Consider the following 25492-nt stretch of genomic DNA (forward strand, 5'->3'; position numbering starts at 1 on the left):
TCACGTTAGTATAATGTTTTGGAGCAAGTTATCTTTTGTAGTATACACGATCTTTGGTTACGCCGAACGCAGGATGAGCAGCGCAAAGGCTGCTGGTACTCGGCTGTCATGGCTCCGGACATAAACAGAAAGCTGTGAATAACGACACGTTTTGTTGTAGTATTTTGCCAAAGTGACTGCAACTACACTTTAACTATAACTATCAACCGAGGAAAGAAGTACCAGGTACTTTATATGGTTCAAGTAGCTACAAAGTCACTTTATTTTCCTTTAGTGCTTGGTATTTCTGCTAGCTAGCTAGCTGCTAGCCGCAAGAGCGTGACAGCGTGATTCTCGTGTTTTCCTCTTGGCTGCAACGCCAACTTCAAAAAAACAACTACAGCAACAAGTGTTAAGAAATTGTCCAAAACAAATGTCTGTTTCGTAGGAAATAACATGTCCGGGGGAAACAAAGCCATTGAGTTACAGCTTCAGATGCGGCAAAATGCGGAGGATATGCTTAGCTTCATGAGGGAGCTGGAAAGCTGGGAGACAGAAATAAAGAAGAAGGACGAGGAGCTGAGGACGGGAGGACTTCAGGAGGTTGAGGTTTGTCCCTGCTGTAAACAGCCGTCCATCTCAGGTCCAGGTAATGTACGGGATGATATTCAGGGGTCAGCAGCTTGTTGTTTCTGTATTGCAGAAGAAACTCCCACCTGTGCGCAACAAAGACTACAAAACAAAGATGAGAGAAAAGAAGAAGAAAAAGGAGCCAGCAGGCAATGGGCACGCAAAGGGAGATGAGTCCAAGAAAGCCTCAAGGATAAAAGCATACGACTATCGATCATGGGACAAGTTTGATGTGGTAGCTCATGATTCAGCTTTACAAAATATAATCAGCACAGTCAGTGACATCATGGAGTAGCTGACTTAATCATTTATGCTTCTGCATTCACAGAACAAGGCTCTGTCAGAGATGGACAAGGAGGACAGTCCTGCAGAGTCAAACGAATCTGACTCTGAGGAAGCTGCAGTTGATCAGGAGAAAGCACTAGCTGAGAAAGAAAAGGTAAATACTCTATGAGAAGCACTGCCACAAAACTAAAGTGAAAAAGAAAAAATTGCTCTTTCCTTAAGCAGATCATAACTTTATTTTTAGGGAAATGCGTTTTTCAAAGAAGGGAAGTACAATGATGCCATTGAGTGTTACACCAGAGGGATGGTTGCAGATCCTTACAACCCCGTGCTTCCCACAAACAGAGCCACCTCCTTCTTCAGACTCAAAAAGTAAACAGTATAGATGTGGATGCATAGAGTATTTTTCATTAAATGCACAAACATTAATGTGGATGAAAAGGTTTTGTTACTCTGTGTGTCAATGAGAGTTTGTTCTTTGCAGGTACGCAGTGGCAGAGTCTGACTGCAACTTGGCGATAGCTTTGGACAGCAACTACTTCAAAGCGTTTGTGCGGAGAGGAGCGGCACGGTTTGCACTAAAGAAATATGAATCTGCATTAGAAGGTGACAAGCATTTAAAAGGATTAGATCATCTGTTCTACGCAAGAGCGCTGAGATAACAACAGAAGTGTATTTCTGAACAGATTATGAGATGGTTCTCAAGCTTGACCCCGGAAACGTGGAAGCACAGAATGAAGTGAGAACAATCAAAGAGGTGAGTGTGAAATGATCCTTTTGGGGTTAGTCTCATTCTCGAGTTGTCTTTTCCTTTATTTCCTCTCTTTCCCTGGCTGGTTTCAGACCCTTGGACATCAGGCCTCGGCAGCCCCGAGTGAAGCCACAACGCCGCAGGAGGCTCCTACAGCAGACCCTGAGCAGCAGAGACGACAAGAGGAGCAGCAGAGACGTCAGGAGGCGGTTGTACAAAAAGACAGAGTAAGCTTGGCTGCCGCTTTCATCAGCTCACGTGTCAAAAGCTGCTAAATTCAAAATGTGCCCAAATGTCCATGTGAAGTAATTCTGGTGTTAAAGACGTTTTTGTAAGAATTTGTCATTTTGTACCAAGTCCTATTTTGTAGTGTGTGGTTATTAATTACTCATACAACTACAAGTTTGTTATTCACCATGTAACAATCCACTGCAAAAATATCAAGTGTAGTTTTAACTTACTTTAGTCCAGTTTATGCAGAGCCACTTTTGAGATGTTCAATTGTCTGTAAAATTGACATTTTCAGAGATTCCTTAAAAATTCTGTGAACAAATCAAACTCTTTATTTGTAAAAGGTTTTCCTTTGCCCTTTGTCATCGGAATGTGCCTTTCAGGGGAATGCTTATTTCAAAGAGGGGAAGTATGAGGCGGCTGTTGAGTGTTACAGCAGAGGCATGGAGGCAGACAGCATGAACGTCCTACTGCCTGCCAACAGAGCTATGGCCCTCCTGAAGCTGGATAAGTAAGTACAACATTTGATTCCCCTGAACTTTTATTTGTTTATTTATTTTTTGCTAGTGTGAAAAGGCTCTCTGTTAAAGGAAGACAAAACATTTGCTACAGGTATGCGGAAGCAGAGGAGGACTGCACCAAAGCCATTTCTCTGGACAACACGTACTCCAAGGCTTTCGCCCGCCGTGCCACAGCCAGAGTGGCTTTAGGGAAACTGAAGGAGGCCAAACAAGGTGCGCTATAGAATAACACTGTCATCCAAAGGCAAACAGCAGCTTTTTGAAACACTATAAAGCTGTCACATGTTTATCAGCATTAGATAATCTGTGTTTCTTTTGTTGCTTTTATTTTCATTTAATGTTGCAGCATTGGTCTTATTCCATTTTAAGTCAGTTCACAGTTTAGATCATTTCTCGAAGTTCTGTTCATTTAAGCTTTAGTTAAACATGCAAAGATTCAAAAAAACTTGTTTTAATATGAAATTGAATTGAAATTATATAAGCAAAGATTATTGCTATCAGTTATTGACGATTTAGTTGTATAAAAATGTAATTTGTGTGTGTGTGTATATACGTGTGTGTTACAGATTTCCAGGAGGTGTTGAAACTGGAACCAGGGAACAAGCAGGCTCTTAACGAAATCCAGAAAATCCAGACTGTATGTTTCAAGATTCAATTATCCCTCTGAGTGAACTTAGCTCAAATGATAGATAAATAGATGATAAAGGAGCAGTGCTAAAAACATAAAGTGCACTGCTAATCAAGTTACTTGTCAAACACAATGCTCTGTCACAGAAATACACTTTAAAAATGTTTCACTCTGCTCTCTGTTGTCAGTAGAGAAAAAAAATGGATTCTCTCAATCACCATAACATTATTAGTGTATTTTAAGCCCTTCTGGCTATGAGAACCAGTACAAGCATAAATTATTACATTATAATCTAATGTAAAGACATCTAATTGACAGGGCAAGCTTTTATTAGCTTTGCTCTTCTGCAGCCTTGACTTCTTTCTTGTTGACGTCCCTGTGCTGTATTAGGCTTTGGCTTCCAGTGGCCTTCTTCAAACGGCAGACAGCACACAGAGGAGAACAGTGCAGCCAATAGACAAACCAACACATCTGCGCTCAACTGTGAGTCCTTTTCTCTTTTTTTCTTTTTTTTTAGTTTCCACTTAGCGCTAAAGTCTTTTTGGTGAAAATAGTGTCCCATTATTTTGCTCCATTGAAAATATTACAGACAGCATGTTAAAAACTTAAGCACTGAACACGGTGTCAGAGCTGAGAACAAAATAATCAGCAGTTACTTACTTGCATTCCTGTACAAAATCGTTCAAAATGTCCTCCACTTCAACCAACTACAGCAGTAAAATCAATGCATGTGTCATAATAATCCAATGATATCAGGTAGTGAGTACTTTTAATACTTTAAGTACATTTTCCTGATTACAGTTTTACTTAGGGAACATTTTTAATGCTATTTTTACAGTATGATATTAGTACTTTTACTTAAGTAAGGGATCTGATTACTTCCTCCATCACCTCTGGATGGTGTAGCATTTTAAAGGCTAAAAGATTATAAAATTGAAAGAGTAGATTGGATTGATAGTGAAAATAATGTTATGTCACTTTTATCTTTATGCAATATGTACTCACTCAATTAATGTGCTTCTTCAACTTAGTAGCTCACACCCATTTATCACACATGCATTATCATTAATTGTCCAGCAGATGGCAGGATAGACCACTGTGGACTCTGTAACCTTAATTTTTGAAGTATCTTTATTAGAACTTAGTGATGCTTTTTGTAAAAAGAATGGCAAACACAGGCTTGGTTATGTATTTATTTTTAATAAACCGGGTCATAACATTGACCGACACTGAACATCCTCTACAGAAACCACTGAGGAGGATTGATATTGAAGAAGTGAGTGGAAAGGTGTCAGCGTCTGAGGTGGAGTCAGACGGGTCCAAGAAGCCCTTCATCCGGGAGGTGGTGAGGGAGGCTGAGGGCGAGTCCTCTCCACTGTCGACATCACCCAGCGCCAAGATGATCAAGATCGAGGAGATAGCAGAAGTCCCTTCACACTCATCTGACCAGTTAGTCGCACTGCCTCTTCTGTTTCAGGATATTGGATGTTTCATTTGGTCTCAAGTGTTCTCAACACATCTGGTATCTATTATTCCCACCCAGGAAACATGTCCTCTGTTTCTGTTCCCCAGAGTTCCTTCTAGCAGACAGACTAATCTACCAGCGCAGGAAGAAATCACACATCCTCCTCAGCCATCAGCCGACCCCTCCCCGACAGTAACAGACCTGCCTCCTCCACCCACCAACAGTTTCCAGCTGGAGGCTGAGCTCCGTAAGATCGGAAACCAGCCCGAAGCGATTTACAGATATCTGAGGGTGAGCTGCGTGTTTGGAGATAACAGATCACACTGTGTTCATTGTAATTTATTGTTGGCAAGATCATATTTGTGTCTTCAGACAGTATAATTACATGCTGTCAGCACAGCCGTGGTAGTGACAGTGCAGGCATGCATATGTAGATTAAAGCAATCCAGTTTTTTGCCAAAAAATCTAGATTGAATTACTTTATTTTTTAAGAGACTTTTACAAAATCCAGTATCTAGAATGAATTGGCCAACCAAATCACATGCGGTACATATACATGATTACCCTGAATTATTTGGCTTGAGCTTAAGTTCTCAGCCTTGTTTTTTTTTCTTGTCTTGCAGCAAATAAAGCCTGACGCATATGTAAACATTTTCCACAACTCCCTTGAACCTGACATTCTCAGTCAGATCTTGAGGGCTCTGCATGGTTTCTATATCAAGTAAGTTTTATTAGATGCTCAGAACAAAATCTGACCTGAAAGTTATTCGTGTAGTATTGTGTTGTACTGTTGTGATTAACATCAGTCCTGTGCAGGAATGAAGCACCGGCCGTCACACTGGAGGTCCTCAGGAGTCTAGCAAGTGTGAGGCGCTTCGACATGGCCGTCATGTTCATGTCGTCCCCCGAAAAGAAAGGTTGATTCTCTCTCATGTACTGTTGCATATGACTCCTGTTTTTCACCATGTTTTTTTCCAACCACACTTTTCATCATATTGATGATGGCTGTGCTGCTTTTTTTTTTTTTCTTTTTGCCCCCAGTGCTGAAAGATGTGTTTGACTTCCTTCACCAAGCTGAGCTGGACGGATCATCGGTCACAGCCTTACAGAAGAAGTACGGAGTGTGACACTTGGACATAAGGGAACTCTGCAAGCTCTAGAGACTGTAAATTTCAACACACAGTGCTGCTTTGTTTTAAATGCCAGCAAAACAATGCAGTTATGTTCTAATACTGATTAAAGTTCAGTTCAGTTGAGTTTCACCAAATTGGACTGCTGTGTTACAGCCTTTCACCTGCTGAAATGCGATTTCAACTGCTTTGTCTCTTCACAATGCCATGTTCATTTGAAGTTGGAAAATGGCAGATTGTTGAGACTCACAGTGCAGAATCCTGTTCCTGTGCAACAGCTGATGTCACCAATGATTCTTTCTGAGTAGATTTATGTCCTTAACCATTTAGTTTCCATACATATGTGAGCATGCAGTGCTGAAAAATATTATTTTTATCGATTCTATTGATGACAGAATTAGCAGAATGCGCATCCAACTTGTTTGGGTTCAGATGTTACATAAAGGCAAACTAAGTGGAAAAAGGCTGGTGTGCAGAATGTAAACCTTTGGCAGGTGTATGGAAAATTATTTTTGAAAATGTTTCCAACAAATAAATCTGTATGAGAAACTTAACCTCTTGTACGTATAATTTTGGGCATAATAAACATGTTTGTGTCTTGACATGCAATCGCAGAGATTTGAGGGGGAACTTCAACCAGAAGGGATTTTCTGTGAAAAAGAACTGCAAATGTCCAACTTTCCAATACATCCTGAATGCAGCATAAAGGTATGGATTGGTCTGGGTGAGTGATGGAGGTGCTCAGTTTGAGTGTTTAAATGTTCTTTTCAGAAACGAAATTACAAACAGAGGTGTGTTTTGTCGTGTGTGTATGTGCCGCTATTGAGTCAGTCAACTATGGAAGTAAAAGTTCAGAAGTCAGAATGTCGTAATCTGAGATGTGTCACACGTGTGATGAATTGACATTCTAATCAGTGAATGTATAGCACTTCATTGTTTATTAAGTACAATAGTGTGTACTGTTTGGCAAGACAAATAGGAATACATCATAAAAGTAAATGATTAGCCTTGTGTAATTAAAGAAGAAAGTCCCAAAATGTATTATTCAAGCACACAAACTATGAATTCTCTCTATAGCAGTCTAATCTTGTCCAGGGTCACAAAGAGTTTGGAACCTGTCCCAGAATGCACTGCACTAAAGACAGGGAAACACCCTGTTGAGGTTTCCAGTCCATCAGAGTCCTCGTGCACCATGGTTGAGCAAATACAGCTATACACATTGATTCAGAGTCTTTAATAGTAAGATTACTGGATCAGGAGAATGTAGTCTGCACTGAGCACAGTTCCTCCAGCGTCTCAGCATCCACACCAGTGAGGTTCTGCAATGAGAAGCGCGTAAACCAGAGTTAGAACAAATAACGGCAATGAAGTGAGTACACTCAAACCTCTGGCAACAGCCCACCTGAGACACTGAGCGTCTCGTTGACCATCGCTGTCTTCCCAGTGAATGTGTTCTCAGCCTGGCAGCTGATGGACTCTTTGGAAACATAGCGGTTCACAGTGACGTCAATCACACTGCCTGTCATAGTTTTCCCATATAAGGTCCATATGAAGCTGCAGGAAGGAGTGCACTCGGCCGAGCACGTAAAGCTCGCTGTGACCCCTGTTTCAAGGGCATCTGGTCCTGAAATGACCACATTCTTCGGCCCATCTGCAAGAGAAGAGACATACATTTAACATTTAAACAAGCGCAGATATACAGAAAAGTTTCTTCTCTCCTGATATTGGCTTACCAGGTACCACCACTGTGGTCTCAGCAGTTCTGTTTGTCTTTGTCACAGAGTTAAAAGCCACACAGGTGAGTGTGGCCTCGTATGGAGGAGTTACAGGAGTGAATAATATGGAGACATTTGTAGCCAGGAGCACATCATTGTAAAACCAGGTGATGGAGCAGACAGGGAAGCAATCAGTAACACATTGCAGCTCTGTTGTGGATCCAGGCAGAGTGAACATGTCCTCACCCACAGGCCCTTTGTTGGGTTTCACAATAAGCACTTCATCTGGACCATCTGGAAAATGTGAGACAACTTTTTTGAGTTCTGATTGGTTGTGAACATACTAAATAGCTGAGCCTAGCAAGGGGAACAGCAAGCCTGGCTCTGTCTGAAAATCTGCCTTCCAGCTCCTCTAAAACTCACATAAAACATTTTGTCTTATTTCTCCCTCCTCTGTCACTGTCAAGCTGCATGATGATGTGATTTTCATGAACTTGCTGTACTCACAGTTCACTTCCATCAGGTAGCCAACAGACAGCACGGGGGTCCCACCCTCAACTGCTTCCAGTGTGTTGTGGTAGAGTGTTTGGTTCACACTCTCCAGTACCGAACATTGGTATAGCCCTCCGTCCGTTTGCAGGAGAGGACTGAAGGTCATAGTGGTGTTGTCAGGGGAGAAATGCACTCTTTCAGATGCTAGCATTTGGTATTTGTTCTTTAGCCATGTAATGGAAGCTGGATCCTGAGCACCAACACACTGCAGGGTGAAGCCCTCACCTGCAATCGGCAAGGCCTGAGAGGCAGGAAGCACTGAGTATGGATCTGTGAAGTGAGAATGTTAAAAGATCAGAGGTGACATCAGAACTGAAAACAATCTAAAATCTGTTGGACAGCAGATGAGAGCAATGTCGCACACTCACCAGTGACAGTGAGGTTCATAGTGGCAGCAATAGTGGCGTTAGACAACATGTTCATGGCCTCACATGTCAGAGGCTCGATTTTAGCGTAGTTGCTAAGAGTGATCTCCAGGCGACTGGCAAACTTCCCCTTCGCTTCCTGTTGCAGGATGGGTATCTGGATTTGGTCACCCTGCAAAGTCTTCCCCATGTACTTCCAAGTGAATTCACAGGATGGAATGCATGTGGCAAAACACGTGTACACATACTGTTTTCCCATTTCCACTGTATTGTCACCAGTGATGATAATGTTGGATAAACCTGAAGAAGAAGACATAAAAATACATTTGAATGTGCTATACAATAGAAATGCACACATGCTATATTTGTATTTGAGAAGAAGACACATCACTACAGTTGCTGAATTGGCTCAAATATTGACCCAGAAATATGCACTGAATTGATTTAAGGTGCGGATTGTGTTTTCAGTTTTGTCAGTATCGTGATTAAGGGTGCATGTAACAGAATATTTTGCTCTGTGATTGGATGTTTCTTGCCTAAATGCGCCCTGAGAGTCATACTTAAAGTTTTTGTGGACACTTTTGCCTTGGACTTTTTTTTTTTTTTATCAGACAAGCAGATATTTTCTGACTGATTCTTATGAGTTTCAGCATCTCGTTCTTGCCCCAGAAGTGTTCCAGTCCATTAATAGTCTAATGGGGTAATTTCTTTGACATACTTGCCACTGGCACCAAGACAGACTTGGAGATGTAGAGATGTGAGACGGTGTCCTGAGCCTCGCAGGTCAAAGTCTCAGAGACAACAGCACTGCTTGGTGGAATGACTGAAATGGTGTGGCCTCGTGGGGTGCTGTAGACCTCCTCCTCCTCCTCAGAGACAACAGTCCAGTTGTAGCTGCAGGAGGGGTAGCAGTCAGCTGAGCAGGTAAAGTTGGATGCAACTCCTGCAGTCAGAAACGCTGGACCGCTGATATAAATATTTGATGGTCCAGCTGAAGAGTTGAAGATAGATTTGGTTGCAGGTACTGCTCAACAAAATGCACAAGCTCTTATTCTTTATATATATGTATATACATATATATATACATATATATATAATTACTGTTACCTGTCATTTGTAGCGTCTTTTGGGCAGTGGCTGATATTCCTGTAACAGGATTGACTGCTGTGCAGGTCAGGATCTGTGTTGGCTGTAGTTCCCCTAACTGCAAGCTCAGCTCCGGGCCCTGAGAGGTCACGTTACCTCTCGTCCAGGTGAACTGACATGCCGGGTAGCAGCTGGCTGAGCACTGGAATCTGTACAGTATTCCCACAGTCACTATGTCCACCCCAGCGATGACCACTGAAGACGGTCCATCTGTGATTGGACGTACAGAAGACAGATAGACACAGGAGCATCTTTAAAAAGTAGCTAATTTACAATGTGATTTTTTTTGTTTGTTCAAGGAGGAGAAATGTTTATGCCAAGTTTGAATCAAAGCTTACGTGGATTGCATATCAGTTTACATTATGGATCTTTCCACTAATAACACCAACTATAATTACAGAAATTGTGGTTTTTACATGGATTAATTTACTCTTAATTGTCAAATAGGAATTTTTACATTATTTTGTCTAGTTTGATGTTATTAGTTGCCACCATATAAGCTGACCCCTGAAACTAAAGTGCATGGCGGTTTTGAGGATTTCCAGGTAGAGGCAGAGTATACTCACAGATGACTTGCATGTTGTAGCCAACAGACTGGATGGGGGTCCCGCCCTCTGCCACCAGACATTGGTATAAACCTTCATCTGTCTGCAAGAGAGGGCTGAAAGTCATGGTGACGTTGTCAGGGGAGAAATGCACGGTTTCAGATGGCGGCATTGGGAGTTTGTTCTTCAGCCATGTGATGGACGCAGGGTTCTGAGAGCCAACACACTGCAGAGAGAAAGACTTGCCTGACACTGACGGGGCCTGAGAGGTGGGACGCACTGAGATGGGGTCTTTGCAGAGAGAACATTCAAAACACCAAACATTAGCATGAAAGTTGTGATTAGTTTTTGTACTTTTTCAGAACAGTTTTCACTGCATTGCTGCACTGTTTTGGTTTGTTTTTTGCACTAAATTCACCACATATTCTTATTTATTATTACTCCTTGGCCTTTAGACTTCTAATCTTGTTTGGAGCAACTGTAAACAACCCAGCTTCCTCCAGGGATCAATGAAGTATTTCTGATTCTGATTCTGAGAAAGGTGAGAGCCAAATTACTTACCAATGACGGTGAGGTTCTTAGTCACAGTGATAGTTTCATGTGATATGGAGTTTGTTGCCTCACACGTCAGAGGCTCGATTTTAGCGTAGTCAGTAAAAGTGATCTCCAGATGATTGACAAAGGTCGTCTTGTTCCCCTGGTGCAAGATGGGTATCTGGATTTGGTCACCCTGCAAAGTCTTCCCCATGTACTTCCATATGAAATCACAGGATGGAACACACTCGGCAGAGCATATGAACGTGTACTGTTTCCCCATCACCACTGTGTTGTCACCAGTGATGATAACGTTGGATGAACCTAAAGGAGACATTAAAAGGCATTTGACTGTTCTATGCTTATTTTACAAGCAGGACATGCGTGATACAATAGAAATGTTATCGTGATTGATTTAGTAAGTGGATTTGCCGTATTTACAGATACATGGAATGTGATCACGGGTGTTTTACTAATAATATTTCCCATGCATTTGCTCTTGAGCGTGGAAGCAAATTTCTGACTTTAACATTTCTTGCCTTTTTGTGTTGAAACAGAACACATACCCACAGAGTTCACTACGGTCATGAAAAATTTACTAGATGAAGGGTAGCATTTTTCTGGCGTGCTTCTCTCTCTCTCTCTCTCTCTCTCTCTCTCTCTCTCTCTCTCTCTCTCTCTCTCTCTCACACACACACTGAATAAGGGTAAACAAAAATCACATCATCATTATTAATGATATCAAAGGCAAACTCTTTGTGCAAAGATAGAGCTGATTGAAGCAGCACTGCAGCAGTAACACTACCCGTGTCCACACACACACACTCAAGCCGCAGCACTTCAGCAATGCAGTCGTCACGCTGTATACCTTTAAATCTAAAAAGGGACTGGGTCCTCTTCCACTGAATCCACCATGTTTCTACAGCAGGACAGAACAGACACACCAAACGCTGGCTCTAGAGAGGGCCTCTGGTGTTTAAACAGTTATTGTAGATTCTAATGCATGTTTGGAAGGGGAAGGCAGAGGGGAGATGTATTACGGTGTTTACAATCTGCACTCTCAGTGCTACAAGCCATTGAATTTTACTCCAGGGCTGTGTCCTGCACGATCAGTTGGACTGGCCGGTCCTAAACACTGGACCTTTAAACTGAGAAAGACTGCATTCTGTTGCCAATAAATGAAACTTTTCACTTATAAGATTAAAACTGTGGTAGTTCTTCTTTCAAACTTTTTATGAGTACAGCTTTAATCTCAGACATATGATCCAAATGAAATTGTTAAGTATTATAAAATATAAGATAATGGTAATTAAAACATGCAAATTCAATCCAAATGCAATTAGAGTTGAGTTTCCAAAGAATCTAATCATGAATCTAAATCACAGTTTAATATGCAAGTAAACAATTTGAATTTGAATCTAACAGTGTACTTCTGACAGCCTTCCATCTTATATGACACATTTCTCTCATGCAATACACCCAATGTTAGTTGCTTTTTTTTTTAAAGTCATCGATTGTTAATTCTCATTGCAGAGTAAGTTCTTTCACATACTTGCCACCCACAGGAACAGCGTCGTAGAGATGTAGAGATGTGAGACGGTGTCCTGAGCTTCACAGATCAAAGTTTCAGAGTTGATGGTACTCTCAGGTGGCGTGACAGAAATTGTGTTTCCTTGTGCAGTACTGTACACCTGCTCATCCACGACTACAGACCAAGAGTAGCTGCAGGAGGGGTAGCAGTCAGCCGAGCAGGCGAAGACAGATGTAGCACCAGAAGTCAGCATGGATGGACCGCTGATCCGTATGTTTGATGGCCCAGCTGACAAGTTTTAGAAATAGATTTGGTGAAAGGACTCGCTGCTGAGAGAGCTCATGAATTTGAATTCAGTGTAGTCATTCATACCCGTCACTTGAAGAGTCTTTTGGACAGAGACTGAATTCCCTGTCGTGGGGTTGACCACTGTGCAGGTCAGGATCTGTGTTGGCATTATGTGTAGGAGCTGCAGGCTCAGCTCCGGCCCCTGAGAGGTCACATTGCCCCTGGTCCAGCTGTACTGGCAGGCCGGGTAGCAGTTGGCAAAGCACTGAAAACCATACGGGATTCCCACTGTCACTACGTCCACACCAATGATCACCACTGAGGATGGCCCATCTGCAGGAAAAGGGAACAGACAAGACTAAAAATGTTTGGTCTGATTAGAAAATATTCAACTCCTGAGGGAATTGAAGTCTGTGAAGGAGGTCTATGACAGTCAGTACAAGGTGAGAATGTTAAAAGCAAAGAAAGTTTGCTTTGCTGTAGTTTTTAAACATTTTAAGATAGTAGTAGGAATCAGAATTTAAAGGGTCTTACATGAAGTTTCCCCCACGGCTCCACTCTGCTCAGTTTCACTGGCAGAAAAACCTTGCATATGAGAAAAGATAATGCATCCTTACTTAATACATCCTTAATTTTCTGGTAACTAAGTTCTACAAACAAAACCAAATCTAATCAAATAATTAGCTTGAAATTACATCATTAAATTTCAGTAATGTCTAAAATAATTTAACATAACATTTAACTGACAGCTCTGCTAAAAAGCTGACTGATGCAAGCAGATGGATTAAGCAGCAGGGCAGCCCCCTTACCTGCCAGGCAGGTGAGCAGCAGCAGCAGACAGGCTGAGTGATGAACCATGGTTCTGGAGACAGTGTGAACAGCTCTCCACACTCGTTTAACTATCCACACTCTTATAATGCACAAGGAAAAAAGGGCCTTGCCCAGTTTTATCATGCACTTGTGAAAAACACAGACAATAAATGGCCCAATCTTACTGGCAAAGGAGTGCGACATGTTGGTTATCAGCAGGGTTTATTCTCTGTTGAGGGTGTGCGTACAAGCAGCCGAGGTGCTGCATGGTTTTGTCTGCTGTGGGTTGTTCCTTTTGTGCCTATAGTGTTAATCCAGGTCAGATAATGTTCTCTGTTGTTCATATCTGCTTGTGGTTAAAGATGTAAAGATTTTAAACCCCATTTATCAAAACATCTTGATATAATACAACTCCAGCTGTCTGCATAATCCAATATGTTTTTGTGTTAACTTTCTGTGGAAAGTCAAAGCTACTGTACTTGTGAAAGAAGGTCATGTGCTGTCAGCTTGAATCAAAACGTCAACAGGCAAGAAATACGATTAGTTTACTGAAGCCATATAAAAGGGAATTAAAGTGTGTACAGTCACGTCTGTTTGCGAATTGGAGCCACCATGTGAGCTTTTTGATTAATCATGAAACTACATTTTGAATACATTTCTGTACACATATATGAAGAAATGATGCCAAAAAATAAAACCTGCAATAACAGGTTTTCTTTAACATATACATATGACCATCTTTTAAAATATTATGACTAATTTCATAGTTGCTTATTTACACGTCTAACACATATGGCGCCACATTATTCATTTGGAGTCATGTTTAGGGATTGGCTCATTCTGGCTCTTTGGCTGTTATTATGTTCACCTGGTGGTGACAGAAATAATATAAATAGGTAGTAAAAAAATATAAAAACACACATAAAATAAACAATCAAGGGCACTAGTGATGATAGTGATAAATAAAATATAAAATTAACAGGCAAGGTCTATTGTACTTGAGGTGAGGTAGTGCGGTAAAGTGCACTTGATAATGACAGTTGTATGTAACTATGATTTTATTTTCTACAACTGACCAAACTTACTATTAACTTCCAAACTGTGCTCCAGAATCTCCGAAATTCTTCTCTGCATTTAAGCCACTTCACTTTTTGAGCCACATTTTAATCCACATCACTTTTTTTTTTAATTAGAGCAAAAAGACATACAAGCCAAAGTGAAGTACTTCTCACAAAGTGTTTGTCAGTGTTGAACCCTGGGTGTGTTCTGTAACTGCTGTTTGCTAATACAATATTACAACAAGCATTTACATTATGTAGATGCTGTAGAGCCGACCTTTCATTTAAATTGTATAGTGGAGCAGAAAAGCTCATTCATAGAAGGTTTTTTTGCATTTTATGACTAAAACATGAAACGCTCTCCAACGTTCCTGTAAACCGTGAAGTTTATTCTTAGACAAGGTGAAAAAAATTGAGCGTGGCTAATTTTATTCCCTGTTTCGTAGGCATTAAGTAAGTACAGAACACTGGTAAGTTTAGTATTAAATTTGACTAAGCGATGTTGTGACCCCTGAGACAAAGATGGGGGTGCCACCCGATTTTTGTGGGTGAGGAACTGATCCAGAATGCCACCAAGTATTTGGGAAGACAAACAGATGTGAGAAGACACAGAAATCACACCTCTGTGCTTGACGTTATATGTTCTACTTTGACTGGGTTTTCACTGGCAAATGAATGACAGCCATGTAATTCCATACAGCAAGCAGAAGTTGTCAAAGTTGTCAATAAGCTATAGTTTATATCTGGAAATAGACTAGTACTGTATACTTTGTAGGGTACTTGATATATATGCAGAGTGATGGGGCCAAGGGTGGCACAGTGGTTCAGGTCCAGGTTCTGTACTTTGCCCCTAGGTGTGTGTCTGTGTGTATCTGTGTGTGGTTGTCTGTCTTTGTGTGTTAGCCCTGTGATTGACTGGTGACTGGTCCAGGGTGTACCCCGCCTCTCGCCCGTTGTCTGCTGGGATAGGTTCCAGCCCCCCCGCAACCCTGTTGGATAAGCAGGATATAATGGATGGATGGATGATGGGGCCCAAAGGGGAAGAATGTAGTACTGAGGTCACCATAGGTCAGACACAAATTGCCCCTGGGTCTGAAATTAAACCTTAGGTTGTGCAGATTATATGCTGAAACTTTCATGTTTTAGTGATTAAAATATACAATGATGTTTGCCTATCTGGCCCAGTATCGGCCGGCATTTGTTGAATCTCAGTGGTGTACCTTCACCATACAACCTGCAGGTGGAGCCAAGGCTGAATTAACCCATAAACACCCAGGGTGACACAGGTGTCGCAAACTTTTAAATGAGTAATAAATTTACTATGAACGCCCAGTGTAACATACAATATATGTAACATTACACATCTTGGACACTAGGGGGTACTATATTCCAAAACAACTTCAGAAATGTGTACATGTGGTTCATTTGATCTGTTTTATATACCCCATACTTTTCCTACAAAGAAAATGGGTTGTCAGGTCAATCTGATATCCTCAGAAGAGTTCTGGAGTAGTTTAAAGTCCCTACATGAACTAATTTTATTACTCTTGTTAGAGTGGATAAAACCTACAGCTTTGTTGTTTGTGTTAGTTCATTAGGTTTAGTGACCTTTGGTCATTTCCCGTGAAGCCACACCCAACAACCTGAGCAGAAGTCTGTCTGAAAAGGAAACTGCTACACTGACATGTTGGATTTACTTAAGATTTTATTCCAAGTGTGTAACTGAAGGAAAACAGTCTGAGTCTTGTGGTAAAAAGCCATCAGTGCATTTTATTTATGTATGGGCACATTTTCAAGATTTCAGATGTATCAGTGTACAAGAATCTTAAGAATATCTTCACAAGTTAACTAATTCTGACATTACATGTGCACACTCCCTCCTGCACCCGTTGGTATTTAATTGCTTCTCCACATCTCTTACTAGAAAGTGCAAACAGGGTTCGGCCCACTGTCAACATGTTAGACAAATGGCAAAGAATAATGTGCAGGCTGAGATCACAGGTAAATGACTCACTGCTTCTCCACAGTACATTTCTTCATCAGAAATTCCTTCAAAGGACGTAGCAAAACCTAACACACAGAGACAAAGACAGGGAGACAAAAGGAAACATTTTCATGGTGTTAAGAACAGCTAATCTATACCTGCTATTATAGGACCAATCACGATAAGAGATTCATTAAAACAACTACAATTAATAATAACAGTTTGAATAACAGTGAGGCAAAATTTTAAGCATCAAATTAAGCATACACTTTAAAAAGCACCCAAAAGAAACATGCTGGTGGCGTCATAATTGTCCCAGGTTACAGTAAGTAAGCTTTGCAGCAGTGTTACCTGTGTGCAGTGATCACAGTGTGAAGGCAGCACAAATGATGAGGGTCAGCAGCAGCACACCTGAAGTCTCTTCAGGCCGAGTGGATAAGTTGTGATCTGAACACAAACACATGAAAGAAGAAACATATCAAATAACAGTAGCCAGCATTAACACTATGTAGGATTATGCACATTAAACCATTTCATGACTTATCTACCTTTAATCTGTACGGTTTTTAAGACTGTCGCTGTCTTCCTTGAAGCAGTGTTTTGTGCTTCACACTTGAGAGTGACAGATTTAAGCGGATGATCCACTGTCACCTCAATCACATTTCCCCTCACAGTCTGACTGCCCACAGACGACACGTAGCGACAAGAAGGTAGACATTCAGAAGTACACACAAACTTATACTTTTCAGCAATATCTAGTACATCAGGGCCTTTGATCTGAATGTCTGATGGACCCACTGAAAGAAAGAAGAAAAAATTTCTGATAACTTGTTACTCATTTACTCTTTGTAAATGACAGTTTTGTGTGAAGGCTTTCAGATGATCTAATACTTGTTCAGGAAGCCATATTGGAGGTCCAGTGATGTTATAGAACAACAGGTGGTTATGTTGTGTACAAATTGTCTTGACATTGAGACATTGTTTATTTCCATCACTTGGTGACTGAAAGCCATCGTTTAAGGAAGCCACTGCTCACAGCCAAGAAATAGTCTGGAACATACAAGTAAACCTCCATTTTTGCCCTTGGTTTTTTGTTCTTGTTCTTGTTGGTCAATTTTGTTGTTTTTGGACAGGCACAGGATAGCTATCTCTAAGCTAAGCAACTTGTGTCTATGGTGTAGCTTCATACTTATCATGCAGGCATATTAAGAAGTGCATTTCCCAGGCATCAACACGCAGGGGCGTAGTCAGAAACTGAGCCACCTCTTGTATTAATGAAATTAATTTTACTGGAAAAGTTAAACTTCTCTTGTTATTTAGGACCTTTCAACCCATAAATCCAATGTAACTCTTTACTTACTTGTCACAGCAATATTTCGATTAGCAGTGACAAACAGCCCAGACACACTATTGGTGGCTTTGCAGATGAGAATTTTGAAGTTGTCCATCTCCTGAGGAGTGATAGAAATAACATTCCCTTGGCCACTGATCCATGGGCCTTCATCTGTCCTCCAGGCGTAGGTACACGATGGCCAACAGTGGGCGTGGCAACTGTAAGTGTGGCTCACCATTGGATTCATCAAATCAGGGCCTGTGATGGAAACGTTGGCAGGTCCAGCTAATGTGAGGAGTGGAGAAATATGAGCCTTTTGAGCAAATTCACAAAGAACAGAAATTGTGAATATTGGCCAGTTTTATTGAAAACTATGTGCATTTCCCAGGCATTGGGCAGAATGTTTTCATGCCCAAATCCTAACAATACCTGATTTTTTAAAAAAGCTGTCACTTACCTAACACTTGTATTTTCTTTGTAGTGGTGCTCAGCCTTGCATTGTCATCTGTGACAGAACATGTCACTGTTAAGGTGTCCACCCAGCTGTTAACAGTGAAGGCCAGCACGTTGCCTTGACCCTGGGCGACCTGTCTATCCAAAGACATGGAATAGGTACATGCGAGGCAGCTGGCATAACACGCAACACTGCTTGGCACTCCCACAGTCACGTAGTCCGGACCAACAATTGTACTGTTCAATGTCCATTCTTCTGAAAATTTCAATGGTGACAATTAACACTGTAATGTATCTGGATGTTTATGATTATGCATATTATACAGATTGCACCTTCAGTATAGGTTTTATTGCTTATTTGAATGTAAAAGCACTTACCCTCGGCAGTGTTATCTAGTTCCGGGGTCAGTTCATCTGCAGACAGTACTGGCTGAAGGCCTATACAGTCAGTGAAAGTTTATTTCATTGTTATTTCAAACAATATCTGATAAGCATCAGAGTTCATTATTTGCTTCAGAAATACAGTTTTCATTAAAAGAGTGAGTAAGTGAGGCTATTTATGTTTTCAAAAAAGAAATAACACAAAATGTATTTTATAAATGAAACGTTAAATGCATATAATAAAACACACTTATGCTCAATTTAATTTTGCCGCTGTACACCCTTAGCACGGCTAGTAGCACATGTTAGCCAACATTAGCAAACATTCTGTGTAACTGACATTGATGAGTCAGTTTGCTAATTTTAACTGTACTACTTCTAAACAATTTTTTCTTTCACTCATATCATAGCAAAATATCCACTGTGTGTGGTTTAGCCATGTTATAGTCTTATTTTTACTAATGTTTGGATGTGTAAGTAACATTTTACTGTATCTGGTTGAGGTGGAGCAAATTCTAGCTACTTCACAATGTGTTGTGTAGTTTCATCTTGAACAATGCCATATTTTAAAAGCTGATATTTTGGTCATAGTTTTCAAATTGATTATAGTTTTCAAAGCGGTGCTATGTAGTAAAAAGTACAATATTTAGTTTTGAAATGTTGAACTGTGGAGTAACTTGAAATAGAAAAACTCAAGTACAGTTAAATTGTACTGTAGTTGATTATCTATCATATTAATACAGAATAAACACAAACACTTTAAAAATTTTAAATAAAGCTCCAACAGAGATTAAAATCAGAGTGGAAGCCCTCATACACACAAAGGACCATATTATCACAACTAAAACCTGACTGGCATTTCTATCAAAAGGGAAATCTTTGTATTACCTGCAAGAAACAGCAGCAACAAAACTTTGCTGATTTTTGAGTGCCTCCCATTCTGCTTAGGTATGTAGGTATTATCCATTGTCCTGTAAAAGTCTGAAGTGTACAGCCACCAGGAAACAGACAACTGGCACTGCGTAGTCAGTCAACATCAATAGGCAAACAGCTCTTATCAGAGAGTTCTATCAGAGAGTTCTACCTTCTTAGTCACACTAGTGGAAAATACATTACTTGTAACAAATGGCAGAATGTGGCCCACGTTGGGTATGGTTAAGGTTTCACAATAACTGATTTATTGCAGATTGTGTCTTAAGCAATAAATAAACAAATCAGATCTATTTACTCATGAGTTTTGGGTCAGTTTTTAAGAGGGGAGTACATGGAAACGCTCTGTTGCACAGCACTGCTCCCTTTTTTGGGCTTCTGTCTTACAGAGTGTTTCGAATATTATAGAACAGTGTTATCAATTGGAGAATGACTCAAACAGGGAAATGTCACAGATCTGGTCACTGTAAAAGTGAATATTATGTCCCAAATAGTTACAAAAACAACTAAATGAAGAAGAGTATCAGCATAATCCAGCTACAAAGTAAAACACAAAAACAAAATGTGAGAAGTAGTCTTTTTTGTTGCCAGTTTGAGTGCGTCATTCACAATTTAAAAAAAAAAAAAAAAACATCCTCACAATGAAGGGAAATTGATTGAGAGACCTGCAATGGTTAATAAGTTTGAGACAGCATTACTGACTTCTGCATTCCCAGTATTTATCTTGGTACTGTACAGTACAATCTGTGACCTCGCCCTTGGTTCCAGAAATACATCCATTATCAGAATAAATTATCAAAATGTAAACAGACAAAACAAAGCTGCTACACAATAAATATCCTGACTTTAAGGGAACAATAACAGTTAATATCAATTTCAATATGAATTTCGTCTATGGATGAAGACAAAATAATCTGGCACACAAACAAAGTGACAACTGAGTTCAAGCAAACCACATTTATTAACAGCAAACACTTTAACAATTTAATAATGTCAATTTCTTCTACACACACACAGCAAATTCAACAAGAAAAGTATATTTTTGGTTGCAGGCGTATATGTGTGACCGTGTGCAATTTTGTGTGTAAGACAATGTACAGATTTATGTGGGCACAATGTGTGTATGAGGGTACTCTTAAAGTGACGTCTCTCTGGAGTCCCTGGGCGGCCTGAAGGTCAGTATTTCTGTGAAAGTGTGACCTAAACAAACACAGAGAAGACACCCCAGTTCACTTTTCTGTTACTTCTCCTGTTACATCTAAAGAAAATTGCACCTTCTGTGAATAAATAAAAGTAGCATCAAGTAAGTCTTTAGTGACCTCCTCTGGCTAACAGTAGGTGCTGTAATGACACTGAGAAATTCATTTCCTCCTGGGCCTACGTAACTTTGTCCCTTCCTATCCATCCAAATTTGACTGACCTGAAAATTAACTAAACTAAATGTTCCATAAAGGAGAATAAAAATTTTGTGGATTTTTTTGGCAGCTTGTGGGCAATGCAACAAACTACAAACGCAACTGTTGAATATACATCTCCACCACCTCTGAGGGAAATATTTGGCTCTTTAGCAATTAAATGCTCCACTGTGTTCACTAGCTACCAAGTAAGTTTGCAACTTAAAATCTAGCTCAGCACCTCCCCCCTCTCTTACGTTTCCACTGGTCCAATGGCAGGTCTGTGTTGTCCAGGGTCTGATCGTAAGGCAGCGCTTCGGTCTCCTCCTCAGCATCTCTGAAGTCGCTGAAGAAGGGCAGGTCGAGTGCCTCGGAGGCGCTCACCCTCTGCTCAGGGTCCAGAAGCAGCATCTTTTCCAGGACACACACGGCTGTGTTGCAGATAAACACATCAAGGTCAGCATTTCAGACACTAACACTGCAGTTAGCTGGAGAAGAGAGATCTTTGCCTACCATTTGAGCTAGCTTTGGAGAAAATAGAGTGCAAATCTTTTTTTGGCACTTTTGGTAGACTTCGGATGTAGTTTTTGGCCTGTTTGGAGGGGGAGTGCAAAGAAGGAAGAGAAAGAAGAAAAAAGAAGTTATGTATGGGCAATGTTTTGTTCTGATACTTCTCTGATTTCAAACCATCAGGAGACACTGAAACTCCTGATGAGCAACAGAAGCTGAGCTCAGCACAGATTTGTTTCCAGTGATTACAACACAGGAAAAGGTACAAACACAACAACTTCACTATGCTCTTAATAGTCAGATAACATTTCACCAAAATATGACTACTACATCTGTGTTGTCTTTATGCGATTTGATGAAGGGAACTGCAAATTTTATCTCATCTAACTGGATGACTCACATCTTGGCTCTGTAGCTTCACGACAAAGTCAGCAGTCGGGGTTCCTGTAATCTTCATGATTTCTCTGAGCTGGTCCAGGTCTGGCAGCAGTTATGGTCAAATATCATTGTGCATGTATTTTTATTCAATATATGCTTTTTTTACTGGTTTATAATGCCATCTTGATCAACGTGCATATAGTAGAAACAAGAAAATGCATCTTTAGGATTTCATTGGTTAGTTAGAAGAACAGACTTTGATTTGAAACACTTATAGCAGGTCTAAAAAAGAAGTTGATTGTTTTTTTCATGATTCTCACACATTATAAGACAGTCACACCATGCACAGTCTGTGCAAGACAAAACCAAGCTGATGACAGTTAAGGATACGATCACTTCCTTTGAACAGTGGCTTTCCCAGAAGCATCTCTGCCATAATACAACCTGCGGACCAGATATCCACTGCAACAGAGAGCAAATGTCAGCTTTCTCGTTGAGTGTGGGTTATGGAACAGGCCTCTTTGCCTTTCTTCCACTCTTCCGTTTACAGTAATTGTGAAAAAAGTGAGTTTACCGGTTTGTGTGTAGTGCATCCAGTTGAGGATAACCTCAGGCGCTCGGTACCAGCGTGTAACGACATAACCGGTCATTTCTGCGTCAGCCTGCCTCGCCAGGCCAAAATCGAGTATCTGAAGCAAGAAACGTAACATGAAAATGTGTAGAAGTATGAGATGTTCCCATTAAAGCGGCTTTATGTAAAGTTAGAGTACCTTCAGCTCACAGTCTGGATTAATGGCTAGGTTTCCAGGTTTCAGGTCCTGTGGGATACAGAAAAGTTATACAAAGAACAGAATAGTTAGAAATCAGAAGACACTGATTTGTTATTGGTATCTAAATGTACAGAATGTAAAAATATAACTGGGCAAACTGTTCCACAAAGGGCCGGTGTGGCTGCAGGTTTTCTTTCCAACCAAGCAGCAGCACACCAGACTTGACTCATTTAATCAACTGATCTCAGTCTTCAGACAGTTGATTGGTCAAACTGTGTGCTCTTGGTTGGTTGGAGCAAAAACCCGCAGCCACACCGGCCCTTTGTGCCCAGGTCTGCTCTATGATGAAATCTTTCGGCTTCAATAATATTAATTGAGACTTTTGCTTCCTGAGATACTTTCCCCTGACTGGAAGGCGGTTGCCTCTCCCACGGCCAGCATTAATGAGATACTTCCAGCCATTCAGCAGATATACAAGTTCTACTGGTACTAAAATCTTATCCCTTATGATGCAATAAATCGCTAGTTGCGTGGGTAATCAGAAAAAGATGTACAGACGTGTGGGACATTTCAATAACGTAATTTAGTAGACAGCTGTATCTTTCTGTCTCGAGCTTAGAGAGCTGTGTGGGAATCCTGGATGAATGGGACTGAATTTGAAAAAGAGCAACAGCCCCACCCCCAAAGCTTCTAGTCTGAAAGGTCAAAGCTCACACACCCTGTGGATGATCCCAGCTGAGTGGATATACTGAGGAGAGAAGAGAGACAAACACAACATCAGCGACTTCAGTTCAACTCACTGACACAAGCTATTAAGACCAGACCCTCACATTTTCCTGTAATTATTAACAATGAATAGAGGACATGTTACAGATCTCATCACTTTTTTGAGTGAGCTAAGACATAATTTAGCCTCATTTACAGCACTCTAACAGGTCCTGTATGGATGCTGGTGTTACCTTGAGTCCTTTCAGCATCTGATAAACGAGGAACTGCACTCTGTCTTCTGTTAATCTCTCCAGCTTCATGAGCTTTCCGAGGTCAGTGCCCATGAACGGCATCACCAGGTAACTGCAGACGAGAAGAAGAAGAAGAGTCGAGCCGCTCCATTGGAACAACAACAAACGATTTTGCAGTCAGCATCCAGGAATGGATGAGAACTCACAAATCCCGTAAGCGGTCCAGTGAGATTTCAGCAGTGAAAACATCCAAGAGCCCGATTACCTAATCGAGAGGAATAAGTAAAAGTAAAACTATTATTGAGAGTGCCCCTAAAAAGTTCAACTTCAGTAAGAAACTAGGAGCCTGAAGATGCGTTGCACAGCTTCAAAATCCCTCTTTTCTCATTTGCCTATGGGCAGCGATCTTACATTCTCATGCTTCATGTGTTTGAGGAGTCGCAGCTCTCTGTAAGCCCTTTTGGCAAAAAGTTTGGACTGGAAGGGCCGATGAAGTTTCTTGATGGCCACTTGCGTCCCCATGCGGCGGTCCCATGCTGAACTGAGACAGACATATACACAGCTTTACTGTAAAAGATGTTAAAGTGTAAGTCAAAAGAGAGCAAAGAACAAAGCTCAATTGTTGCATCCAGAAATGAAAACCCTCTTTTTTTGGAGCAAAACTTTAATCGCAATTAGAAAATCCACAGGTTTAAATTAATACCAAGTGGGACATCTAAATGGAACAGGGCCTCATTAATGACATTAATTACACCTATGCCTGTCTTGCTGTGAGAAGTCACTGTGCTGTGAAAGGAGGTCTATTTCTGATTGGAGACAAAGAAGTCGTGACTCCTTCTAACAATAAGACTTGGAGGGGGGGTGGTTCTTTGTTGACACTTATCCACACAACACAATGCAATGAGAGGCCCTGCAGAGCCAGCTGTGGACATACTGCTCACAGAAATACCCCAAACCAGCTGTACTGCTGTGGAAGAAATTAATTACTTATGCAAACGTCTCCTGGAGTAAAATAAGGCTCGTTCATCATTATTAATTATCTAGACAGGGTGATTTTTAATAAAGGTGTACTGAATGCAAATTAAAAGCACAAAACAATGCAAGCAGAATATTTGCTGGTTTCCCACGTACGATTCCAGCAAACAGAGGACATCTGATTTGTAACTTGCATGTTACTGGATGAGAATGCATTTGATTGAGTGAGACAGTTTGTGTGATTATCGAGTCGGACGTGGGATAAATTCTGACTTTCAATCAGCTGATAACAAGATAACAACTTCTCTGAGGCGTAAAGTTGATGTTTTTCTCCCGAACTTACCACACGGTCCCATAGGCTCCCGTTCCGACCTGTTTGAGGTCCCGATACCTCTCCGGAACCTCCCACACGGTTCTGTTTACCTCCTGCCGGTAGAATCCCGTTCTGGACCGCACAGCCATACCCTTTCGACTAGCCTGGGCTGAGGTCAGGATATGTGGGTCCCCTCGACTCTCCGCTCCCGTCCGTTGCTTCTCATGTAAACCAAGGGAGTTTCAAAGCGCCCAGTACGCGCAGTTTGTTAGGGCGTAAATTCCTCTAGACGAACCAGCGGACCACTTGAGCAGCTTTGCAGGGTCGTCAGTTGCACCCCCAACACACACACACACACATGCACACATTGTTAGTCACGGCTCTGGTCGCCCGGGGCAGTCTATGGGTGTGTCTACAATGTGGGGAAAAAGCCACAAAACATCTGCCCATGAGTTTTACCCCGACACCACTCCTACAACGTCGTTATATACTTAGTAGGCAATCTGGACTGTAACTTTAAATTAATCGTAATTATAGAAGGTCATATTCCCCTTTTTTGTGCTCATAGAAGGCTTAATTTTGATCTACTTGAGAACTTTTTAACGCTGTAAGTTTTTAGTGATCATATTGGAACCGCCTTAGTTTGGTTGGGCGTATTGCTAGAGTATCGATGATGCTTAATGATCTACTGATTTGAATAATTATGGTCATGTTAGATTTTAAATGACCTTGGTGCAAGGCAGTAAGTCAGCATTGTGGGGGACCAAATCTGCCGGAGGCCCCCCCTGCCCCCCCAACATAAGAAAAGGTAGTTTCATATTACACCTTTTTCATATATTTGAAAGTTGGGAGAGACAAAGGTCTTCAGTGTTTGACATTGATAGGACCTGTCCAACAGCAGTGTTCAAGGCTTCTCTTGTGGTATGGCAACACCAGTTGGACAAACCA

The 25492-nt window shown here is 41.0% G+C and overlaps 3 protein-coding genes and 1 long non-coding RNA gene across 9 annotated transcripts; 2 read left to right on the forward strand and 2 right to left on the reverse strand.

Moving 5' to 3' along the window:
- Nucleotides 1-44: 44 nt before the first annotated feature.
- rpap3 (RNA polymerase II associated protein 3) lies at nt 45-6174 on the forward strand. Its single transcript, XM_046378733.1, has 17 exons — nt 45-225; nt 428-588; nt 683-844; nt 938-1048; nt 1139-1266; nt 1379-1500; nt 1581-1651; nt 1738-1872; nt 2260-2387; nt 2489-2610; nt 2964-3034; nt 3416-3508; nt 4272-4474; nt 4598-4781; nt 5114-5211; nt 5307-5407; nt 5532-6174. The coding sequence occupies exons 2-17, from the start codon at nt 436-438 to the stop codon at nt 5615-5617; spliced, it is 1968 nt and encodes a 655-aa protein (XP_046234689.1). The 5' UTR covers nt 45-225; nt 428-435; the 3' UTR covers nt 5618-6174.
- Nucleotides 6175-15906: 9732 nt separating this feature from the next.
- On the reverse strand, nt 15907-19422 carry LOC124053509. 6 transcript variants are annotated; one of them, XM_046378738.1, is made up of 8 exons: nt 19204-19422; nt 18313-18372; nt 17939-18190; nt 17717-17766; nt 17509-17599; nt 16697-16945; nt 16500-16595; nt 15907-16234 (listed from the first exon to the last, which is right to left on the reverse strand). In XM_046378738.1, the coding sequence occupies exons 1-7, from the start codon at nt 19280-19282 to the stop codon at nt 16513-16515; spliced, it is 864 nt and encodes a 287-aa protein (XP_046234694.1). In that variant the 5' UTR covers nt 19283-19422; the 3' UTR covers nt 15907-16234; nt 16500-16512. The 6 variants fall into 6 exon arrangements, 5 of the variants coding, with proteins under 5 accessions (XP_046234694.1, XP_046234698.1, XP_046234693.1 ...); XR_006842160.1 differs by having other exon boundaries at nt 17509-17766; nt 17939-18072; nt 19204-19371; XM_046378742.1 differs by lacking the exon at nt 16697-16945.
- A 765-nt stretch (nt 19423-20187) lies between these two features.
- LOC124053508 (mitogen-activated protein kinase 12-like) lies at nt 20188-25321 on the reverse strand. Its single transcript, XM_046378736.1, has 12 exons — nt 24575-25321; nt 23668-23797; nt 23463-23521; nt 23257-23368; nt 23016-23045; nt 22298-22345; nt 22102-22216; nt 21918-21989; nt 21550-21629; nt 21153-21231; nt 20897-21070; nt 20188-20445 (listed from the first exon to the last, which is right to left on the reverse strand). The coding sequence occupies exons 1-12, from the start codon at nt 24691-24693 to the stop codon at nt 20381-20383; spliced, it is 1083 nt and encodes a 360-aa protein (XP_046234692.1). The 5' UTR covers nt 24694-25321; the 3' UTR covers nt 20188-20380.
- On the forward strand, nt 20959-23650 carry LOC124053511. Its single transcript, XR_006842161.1, has 3 exons — nt 20959-21095; nt 21333-21411; nt 23320-23650. It is a non-coding gene; the product is annotated as an uncharacterized LOC124053511 (long non-coding RNA).
- Nucleotides 25322-25492: the final 171 nt, after the last annotated feature.

Source organism: Scatophagus argus, chromosome 22, assembly GCF_020382885.2.
Source record: "Scatophagus argus isolate fScaArg1 chromosome 22, fScaArg1.pri, whole genome shotgun sequence".
In the NCBI taxonomy this organism is placed as follows: domain Eukaryota; kingdom Metazoa; phylum Chordata; class Actinopteri; family Scatophagidae; genus Scatophagus; species Scatophagus argus.